We start from the raw sequence: 10,000 nt of genomic DNA, 5'->3' as shown, positions 1-10,000 counted from the left end.
CAGCCGCGAGGATCCGCTCGTGGACCGTCACCCGCAGCAGGTGCACACACGCGCGCATCTCGCTGCTTTTATTCTGCGGACAACGAGAGCCGGAGAGGCCGCAGCGGACACATCCAGGGCCCGCGGAGGGACACACGGACAGTTCCGCGTCGAGGAGAGCGAAGCGGCGGAGGCGAACAGCGCCGCCCTGCCGCATCGGAGGGAGAACTACAGAAAAAGTACTAATACCACAGTGTAGAAATACAGTTAAAGTACTAATACTACAGTGTAGAAATACAGTAAAAGTACTAATACTACCGTGTAGAAATACTATGATATAAGTCCAGATGTACTGAAGGAAAAGTACAAAAATGTTTGCTTTAAAAGTTCTCTTTATTCCAGCGCCCTAAACTACAGTTGGATACTTTACAGACTTTATAGTATTTATTTGAGATTAAAAACAGACAGAAAGACTGGAAACAGTGTTGGCAGAGACATATTTAAATATTTTAATATTTTAATACTTTAATGCTCATATTTCAAATACATTATTTCAGATCACCTGATTCTACTGGAACCCAAAAATATTATTATTGTTATTATTATTATTATGCAGCTGTGTAATACTACACACACACACACACACACACACACACACACACACACACACACAGAGACAGAGACAGAGACACACACACACACACACACACACACACACACACACACACAGAGACAGAGACAGACACACACACACACACACACACACACACATATATACACGTATACACACACATACACTCACACAATCACACACACACACACACACACACACACACACATAATCACACACACACACACACACACATATTCACACACACAATCACACACACACACATATTTACACATATATACACACACACACACACACACAATCACACACACAGACACACACACACACACACAATAAACTGTGCTGTATGACCAAAGAAAGCGTCTAAAAGCTGATACTACTAGCTACCACCAACGTTAGCTACTAGCTACCACCAACGTTAGCTACTAGCTACCACCAACGTTACCTACCACCACCAACGTTAGCTACTAGCTACCACCAACGTTAGCTACTAGCTACCACCCACGTTAGCTACTAGCTACCACCAACGTTAGCTACTAGCTACCACCAACGTTAGCTACTAGCTACCACCAACGTTAGCTACTAGCCGTTAGCTGGCAGTTTGGGAACAGAGACATTAATAACGTTATATCTATGCTAAGATAACGATTGCATTAAAGCCTGGCTTCAGTGAAACAAGTCATTATAAATATTGTCTCTACTGATTCTCAGATCGTTAGTCTGACGGGGAAAGTCTGTTAGCTGGGAGTTGTAGTTCCACTGTTAGCTGGGAGTTGTAGTTCCACTGTTAGCTGGGAGTTGTAGTTCCACTGTTAGCTGGGAGTTGTAGTTCCACTGTTAGCTGGGAGTTGTAGTTCCACTGTTAGGAGTTGTAGTTCCACTGTTAGCTAGGAGTTGTAGTTCCACTGTGTGTTGGGAGTTGTAGTTCCACTGTTAGCTGGGAGTTGTAGTTCCACTGTGTGTTGGGAGTTGTAGTTCCACTGTTAGCTGGGAGTTGTAGTTCCACTGTTAGAAGGGAGTTGTAGTTCCACTGTTAGAAGGGAGTTGTAGTTCCACTGTTAGCTGGGAGTTATAGTTCCACTGTGTGTTGGGAGTTGTAGTTCCACTGTTAGCTGGGAGTTATAGTTCCACTGTGTGTTGGGAGTTGTAGTTCCACTGTTAGCTGGGAGTTGTAGTTCCACTGTGTGTTGGGAGTTGTAGTTCCACTGTTAGAAGGGAGTTGTAGTTCCACTGTTAGAAGGGAGTTGTAGTTCCACTGTTAGCTGGGAGTTATAGTTCCACTGTGTGTTGGGAGTTGTAGTTCCACTGTTAGCTGGGAGTTGTAGTTCCACTGTGTTGGGAGTTGTAGTTCCACTGTTAGCTGGGAGTTATAGTTCCACTGTGTGTTGGGAGTTGTAGTTCCACTGTTAGAAGGGAGTTGTAGTTCCACTGTTAGCTGGGAGTTATAGTTCCACTGTGTGTTGGGAGTTGTAGTTCCACTGTTAGCTGGGAGTTGTAGTTCCACTGTGTGTTGGGAGTTGTAGTTCCACTGTTAGCTGGGAGTTATAGTTCCACTGTGTGTTGGGAGTTGTAGTTCCACTGTTAGCTGGGAGTTGTAGTTCCACTGTTTGTTTGGAGTTGTAGTTCCACTGTTAGCTGGGAGGTGTAGTTCCACTGTTAGCTGGGAGTTGTAGTTCCACTGTTAGCTGGGAGTTGTAGTTCCACTGTGTGTTGGGAGTTGTAGTTCCACTGTTAGAAGGGAGTTGTAGTTCCACTGTTAGAAGGGAGTTGTAGTTCCACTGTGTGTTGGGAGTTGTAGTTCCACTGTTAGAAGGGAGTTGTAGTTCCACTGTTAGAAGGGAGTTGTAGTTCCACTGTTAGCTGGGAGTTATAGTTCCACTGTGTGTTGGGAGTTGTAGTTCCACTGTTAGCTGGGAGTTGTAGTTCCACTGTGTGTTGGGAGTTGTAGTTCCACTGTTAGCTGGGAGTTATAGTTCCACTGTGTGTTGGGAGTTGTAGTTCCACTGTTAGCTGGGAGTTGTAGTTCCACTGTTTGTTTGGAGTTGTAGTTCCACTGTTAGCTGGGAGTTGTAGTTCCACTGTTAGCTGGGAGGTGTAGTTCCACTGTTAGCTGGGAGTTGTAGTTCCACTGTTTGTTTGGAGTTGTAGTTCCACTGTTAGCTGGGAGTTGTAGTTCCACTGTTTGTTTGGAGTTGTAGTTCCACTGTTAGCTGGGAGTTGTAGTTCCACTGTTAGCTGGGAGGTGTAGTTCCACTGTTAGCTGGGAGGTGTAGTTCCACTGTTTGTTTGGAGTTGTAGTTCCACTGTTAGCTGGGAGGTGTAGTTCCACTGTTAGCTGGGAGGTGTAGTTCCACTGTTTGTTTGGAGTTGTAGTTCCACTGTTTGTTTGGAGTTGTAGTTCCACTGTTTGTTTGGAGTTGTAGTTCCACTGTTTGTTTGGAGTTGTAGTTCCACTGTTAGCTGGGAGGTGTAGTTCCACTGTTAGCTGGGAGTTGTAGTTCCACTGTTTGTTTGGAGTTGTAGTTCCACTGTGTGTTTGGAGCATGCTCAGTTTGTTTAAAGCTCGGAGAACTTCCCATTGCTTCCGTTTGTCCCTCCTCCTGACGCTACACCTTTCCCTCTGTCTCCTTATTGGTCAGCGGGGCCAAGGCGGCGTCCACCAATGATGTGGCAGGAAACAGTTTAAACCAGCCAATCACCATTTGGGACAGGTCCAGATCGTCCAATAGGATCTGAGCGGCTCCCATGAAGGATTTATGATCCATCCGCCCGTAGTCACCCCACACGATGATCTGAGAGACAGACAGGCAGACAGACAGATAGGCAGAGAGACAGGCAGAGAGACAGAGAGAGAAGAGAGACAGACAGACAGACAGACAGACAGACAGACAGAAAATGATTAAATAAATAGAAATATTACAATATTTAATCTTAATTATTCCATGGTTGTTACTTAACTTACAATTAATCAAAATTAATGACACAAGTTTCATCTTGTTATCTTGTGTATATCAAGATATATATATATATATATGTATATAATATATATATATATATACACATATATGTATATACATATACATATATACATATATATATACATATATATATACACACATATATATATATATACACATATATATATATATATATATATATATATATATATACACACACACACATATATATATATATATATACACACATACATATATATATATATATATATATATATATATATATATATATATATATATATATATATATATATACACACACACATGTACTGCATACCAGTACCTGCACTACTTTCCTTCAGGGTGTTCTTCAAACTGCAGCTGTTGTTGGTAAAGAGGATCGGGAGATTTCCTCGCCAGACGAGTTCTCCTCTTCAACACACACTTCCCATTATCCATTAGATAGACCTTCACATAGGGAGCTACAAGCACACACACACACACACACACACACACACACACACACACACACACACACACACACACACACACACACACACACACACACACACACACACACACACACACACACACACACACACACACACACACACGTAAATAATCAGGACTTTTAGCGTGTATAGAGCCAGCATATCTCCACCAGACTCCATGTAAATAATCAGGACTTTTAGCGTGTATAGAGCCAGCATATCTCCACGTGTAAATGGGTGAATTAAGGGTTTATTTCAACCAAACCAGAGTGGTAATTGTTGGAACAGTGGACAGATGAACCAAGACGGCTTTTGACAGTTTTATTTAGTTTCTGTTTACTTTGAATGAAGTGTGTTTTACGATGATAAAAGTCCTGATTATTTACATGGAGTCTGGTGGGCTAGGTGATGTGTAGTGTGTAGTACTTTCACCTGGAGTGTTCTTGTTGCCTTGTTTACCCACAAGCCCTCGGGCTCGGATCACCTCCACGTCCAGACGCTCCTTCCTGTACACCATCCCGATCTGGATATCACCTGACCGCCAAGCAGCCAATCAGAGCGGCTCGTTACATGATGTCACAGTCAAACAGTTGATTCTGACAGCTGGTTTTCACTGATTTACAAATATTAACACTAATGTGTGAACGGGTAGTTTGTTCTCAAAATATTGAACTTTTCTGAAAAATATTCAGACTTTGATTTTAAAATATTAAACTTTTTTCTAAAAATATTTTTTTTTAAATCTCAAAATATTAAAATGTATTCTAAATTTTTTTTAAATTTTTTCCTCAAATATAAACAAATCTTAAAAATATTACAAAAAAATCTCAAAAATATTACAAAAATGTCTCACATTTATAAACATTTTTATCAAATATATTCATATTTTTTGTCACAAATATTAAAATTTTTTGTCTCAAAAATTATTTAAAAAAATCTCAAAAATATTCAAATTTTTTCTCAAATTGTTTTTCTAAATATTCGACTCTTCAAAAATATTTTTTTCTAAATCACTAAGTATAGAAGTAAACATTAAATATGTAAACCAAATACCAGATAAGTATTTATAAAGAATTAATATGAATGTAAAGTGTAAATGAAGTTGTGATTGGCTGTTACCCAAAGGGGGCGTGGCCAGAGTCTGGCGGCCAGCCAGTTGGGCGGGGCCTAATCCGTCCAGGAAACCCGTGAACTGTTTATCTGACGTCAGCTTCACTCCTGGAAATATCAGCCTGGGAAACAAATAGAGCAAATATATACTCAAATATATACACATATATACTGAAATATATAGATTATATATAGACATATATACTGAAATATCAGCCTGGGAAACAAATAGAGCAAATATATACTCAAATATATACACATATATACTGAAATATATAGATTATATATAAATAATATCACAAATTTATACTGAAATATATAGATTATATATATATAGATTATATATAGACATAAATAAAAATCAGCCTGGGAAAAATAGAGCAAATATATACAAATATATACACAAACTGAAATATATAGATTATATATAGACATATATACTGAAATATATAAATATATATAAATATATATATACTGAAATATCAGATTATATATAACAAATATATAAATTATATAAACAAATATATAAATTATATAAACAAATATAATTTCTATATAAATATAGAAAAGCGAGAAAGAGAGAAGAGAGGAGAGAAGAGAGAAGAGAGAAAGGGAGAAAGGGAGAAAGAGAGGAGAGAAGGAGAGAAGGAGAGAAGGAGAGAAGGAGAGAAAGAGAAACAGAGAAGGAGAGAAGAGAGAAAGAGAGAAAGAGAGAAAGACAGAAGAGAGAGGAGAGAGGAGATAAAGAGAGGAGAGAAGGAGAGAAGAGAGGAGATAAAGAGAGGAGAGAAGGAGAGAAGAGAGGAGAGAGAAGGAGAGAAGAAAGGAGATAAAGAGAGGAGAGAAAGAGAGAACAGAGAAGGAGGAGAGAGAGAAAGAGAGAAATGAGAAAGAGAAAGAGAAAGAGAGAAGAGAGAAGAGAGGAGATAAAGAGAGGAGAGAGAGAAAGAGAGAAATGAGAAAGAGAAAGAGAGAAGAGAGAAGAGAGAAGAGAGGAGATAAAGAGAGGAGAGAGAGAAAGAGAGAAATGAGAAAGAGAAAGAGAAAGAGAGAAGGAGAGAAGGAGAGAAAGAGAAGGAGAGAAGGAGAGAAGGAGAGAAAGAGAAAGAGAGAAGGAGAGAAGGAGAGAAGGAGAAAGAGAGAAGGAAAGAAAGAGAAAGAGAGAAGGAGAGAAGGAGAGAAGGAGAGAAGGAGAGGAGAGAAAGAGAAAGAGAAAGAGAAAGAGAAAGAGAGAAGGAGAGAAGGAGAGAAGGAGAGAAAGAGAAGGAGAGAAGGAGAGAAGGAGAGAAAGAGAAAGAGAGAAGGAGAGAAGGAGAGAAGGAGAGAAAGAGAGAAGGAAAGAAAGAGAAAGAGAGAAGGAGAGAAGGAGAGAAGGAGAGAAAGAGAAAGAGAGAAGGAGAGAAGGAGAGAAGAAAGGAGATAAAGAGAGGAGAGAAAGAGAGAACAGAGAAGGAGGAGAGAGAGAAAGAGAGAAATGAGAAAGAGAAAGAGAAAGAGAGAAGAGAGGAGATAAAGAGAGGAGAGAGAGAAAGAGAGAAATGAGAAAGAGAAAGAGAGAAGAGAGAAGGAGAGAAGGAGAGAAAGAGAAGGAGAGAAGGAGAGAAGGAGAGAAAGAGAAAGAGAGAAGGAGAGAAGGAGAGAAGGAGAGAAAGAGAGAAGGAAAGAAAGAGAAAGAGAGAAGGAGAGAAGGAGAGAAGGAGAGAAGGAGAGGAGAGAAAGAGAAAGAGAAAGAGAAAGAGAAAGAGAAAGAGAGAAGGAGAGAAGGAGAGAAGGAGAGAAGGAGAGAAAGAGAAGGAGAGAAGGAGAGAAGGAGAGAAAGAGAAAGAGAGAAGGAGAGAAGGAGAGAAGGAGAGAAAGAGAGAAGGAAAGAAAGAGAAAGAGAGAAGGAGAGAAGGAGAGAAGGAGAGAAGGAGAGAAAGAGAAAGAGAGAAGGAGAGAAGGAGAGAAGGAGAGAAAGAGAGAAGGAGAGAAGGAGAGAAAGAGAGAAAGAGAGAAGGAGAGAAGGAGAGAAGGAGAGAAAGAGAGAAGGAGAGAAAGAGAAAGAGAGAAGGAGACAAGGAGAGAAAGAGAAGGAGAGAAGGAGAGAGAGAAGGAGAGAAGGAGAGAAGGAGACAAGGAGACAAGGAGAGAAAGAGAAGGAGAGAAGGAGAGAGAGAAGGAGAGAAGGAGAGAAGGAGAGAAGGAGAGAGAGAGAAGGAGAGAGAGAAGGAGAGAAGGAGAGAAGGAGAAAGAGAAGAGAGAAGGAGAGAAGGAGAAAGAGAAGAGAGAAGGAGAGAAGGAGAGAAGGAGAGAAATGAGAAAGAGAAAGAGAAAGAGAGAAGGAGAGAAGGAGAGAAGGAGAGAGAGAGAAGGAGAGAAGGAGAGAAATGAGAAAGAGAAAGAGAAGAAGAGAAGGAGAGAAGGAGAGAAAGAGAGAGAAGGAGAGAAAGAGAAGAAGAGAAGGAGAGAAGGAGAGAAAGAGAAGAAGAGAAGGAGAGAAGGAGAGAAGGAGAGAAAGAGAAGAAGAGAAGGAGAGAAGGAGAGAAGGAGAGAAAGAGAAGAAGAGAAGGAGAGAAGGCGAGAAGGCGAGAAGGAGAGAAGGAGAGAAAGAGAAGAAGAGAAGAAGAGAAGAAGAGAAGGAGAGAAGAAGAAGAGAAGAGAAGAGAAGGAGAGAAGGAGAAGAAGAGAAGGAGAGAAGGAGAGAAGGAGAGAAAGAGAGAAGAGAAGAAGAGAAGGAGAGAAGGAGAGAAGGAGAGAAAGAGAAGAAGAGAAGGAGAGAAGGAGAGAAGGAGAAGAAGAGAAGAAGAGAAGGAGAGAAGGAGAGAAAGAGAAGAAGAGAAGGAGAGAAGGAGAGAAGGAGAAGAAGAGAAGGAGAGAAGGAGAGAAGGAGAGAAAGAGAAGAAGAGAAGGAGAGAAGGAGAGCGAATCTTACGCTCCAGGTTTGGGGTCGTCTGCGTCGGGGTCTCGGCTCGGCTGGCGGGTGAAACGAGCTTTAAACTCGACGGCCAATCCCGTCTCTACGCTCCGCTGGACAGGAAGTCTGATCACCTTCTTCTTCTTCTCTTCCTCTGGAAACACACAGAGACAAAGAAGAAGAAGAAGAAGAAGAAGGAAGAAGAAGAAGAAGAAGAAGAAGAAGAAGAAGAAGAAGAAGAAGAAGAAGAAGAAAAAGACGTAAACACCAGATACACACACACACACACACAGACACACATAACCTGTGTGTCTGTGTGTGTGTATCTCTGTGTGTCTCTGTGGGTGTGTGTGTGTGTGTGTGTATATATATATATGTGTGTGTATCTCTGTATATATGTGTGTATGTGTGTGTAACTGACCCTCTGGGTTGACCTGTGTGTATATATATGTGTGTATCTCTGTATATATGTGTGTATGTGTGTGTAACTGACCCTCTGGGTTGACCTGTGTGTATATATATGTGTGTATCTCTGTATATATGTGTGTATATGTGTGTAACTGACCCTCTGGGTTGACCTGTGTGTATATATATGTGTGTATCTCTGTATATATGTGTGTATATGTGTGTAACTGACCCTCTGGGTTGACCTGTGTGTATATATATGTGTGTATCTCTGTATATATGTGTGTATGTGTGTAACTGACCCTCTGGGTTGACCTGTGTGTATATATATGTGTGTATCTCTGTATATATGTGTGTATGTGTGTGTAACTGACCCTCTGGGTTGACCTGTGTGTATATATATGTGTATCTCTGTATATATGTGTGTATATGTGTGTAACTGACCCTCTGGGTTGACCTGTGTGTATATATATGTGTGTATCTCTGTATATATGTGTGTATGTGTGTGTAACTGACCCTCTGGGTTGACCTGTGTGTATATATATGTGTATCTCTGTATATATGTGTGTATGTGTGTGTAACTGACCCTCTGGGTTGACCTGTGTATATATATGTGTGTATCTCTGTATATATGTGTGTATATGTGTGTAACTGACCCTCTGGGTTGACCTGTGTGTATATATGTGTGTATCTCTGTATATATGTGTGTATATGTGTGTAACTGACCCTCTGGGTTGACCTGTGTGTATATATATGTGTGTATCTCTGTATATATGTGTGTATATGTGTGTAACTGACCCTCTGGGTTGACCTGTGTGTATATATATGTGTGTATCTCTGTATATATGTGTGTGTATGTGTGTAACTGACCCTCTGGGTTGACCTGTGTGTATATATATGTGTGTATCTCTGTATATATGTGTGTATATGTGTGTAACTGACCCTCTGGGTTGACCTGTGTGTATATATGTGTGTGTCTCTGTATATATGTGTGTATGTGTGTAACTGACCCTCTGGGTTGACCTGTGTATATATATGTGTGTATCTCTGTATATATGTGTGTATGTGTGTGTAACTGACCCTCTGGGTTGACCTGTGTGTATATATATGTGTGTGTATCTCTGTATATATGTGTGTATATGTGTGTAACTGACCCTCTGGGTTGACCTGTGTGTATATATATGTGTGTATCTCTGTATATATGTGTGTATGTGTGTAACTGACCCTCTGGGTTGACCTGTGTGTATATATATGTGTGTATCTCTGTATATATGTGTGTATATGTGTAACTGACCCTCTGGGTTGACCTGTGTGTATATATATGTGTGTATCTGTATATATATGTGTGTATGTGTGTAACTGACCCTCTGGGTTGACCTGTGTGTATATATGTGTGTATCTCTGTATATATGTGTGTATGTGTGTGTAACTGACCCTCTGGGTTGACCTGTGTGTATATATGTGTGTATCTCTGTATATATGTGTGTATATGTGTGTAACTGACCCTCTGGGTTGACCTGTGTGTATATATATG

General features: G+C 40.4%; 2 protein-coding genes across 2 annotated transcripts in view; both read right to left on the bottom strand.

The window, feature by feature from the left end:
• The window catches only part of LOC114551701 (zinc finger protein 250-like), a gene marked incomplete at its 3' end in the record, with an annotated part of 15,996 nt that extends 12,621 nt beyond the window's left edge, over nt 1-3,375 (bottom strand). The window contains exons 1-2 of the mRNA XM_028572667.1: nt 3,223-3,375; nt 1-187 (exon numbers count right to left, since the gene is read on the bottom strand). The exon at nt 1-187 is cut by the window's left edge and continues 224 nt beyond it. Of these exons, the coding sequence (XP_028428468.1) occupies nt 1-187; nt 3,223-3,375 (340 nt within the window). The remainder of the gene's footprint in view (nt 188-3,222) is intronic.
• Nucleotides 2,915-10,000, bottom strand: part of LOC114551700 (regulating synaptic membrane exocytosis protein 2-like) — a 51,611-nt gene continuing 44,525 nt past the window's right edge. Inside the window, exons 22-26 of the mRNA XM_028572665.1 lie at nt 8,080-8,215; nt 5,178-5,290; nt 4,491-4,592; nt 3,911-4,049; nt 2,915-3,402 (exon numbers count right to left, since the gene is read on the bottom strand). Coding sequence (XP_028428466.1) covers nt 3,916-4,049; nt 4,491-4,592; nt 5,178-5,290; nt 8,080-8,215 — 485 coding nt within the window. The 3' untranslated portion in view covers nt 2,915-3,402; nt 3,911-3,915. The remainder of the gene's footprint in view (nt 3,403-3,910; nt 4,050-4,490; nt 4,593-5,177; nt 5,291-8,079; nt 8,216-10,000) is intronic.

Source organism: Perca flavescens, unplaced genomic scaffold (assembly GCF_004354835.1).
Source record: "Perca flavescens isolate YP-PL-M2 unplaced genomic scaffold, PFLA_1.0 EPR50_1.1_unplaced_scaf_37, whole genome shotgun sequence".
NCBI lineage: Eukaryota > Metazoa > Chordata > Actinopteri > Perciformes > Percidae > Perca > Perca flavescens.
Note: the sequence above shows the minus strand (reverse complement) of the source record. Positions and strands in the feature narration are given on the sequence as shown.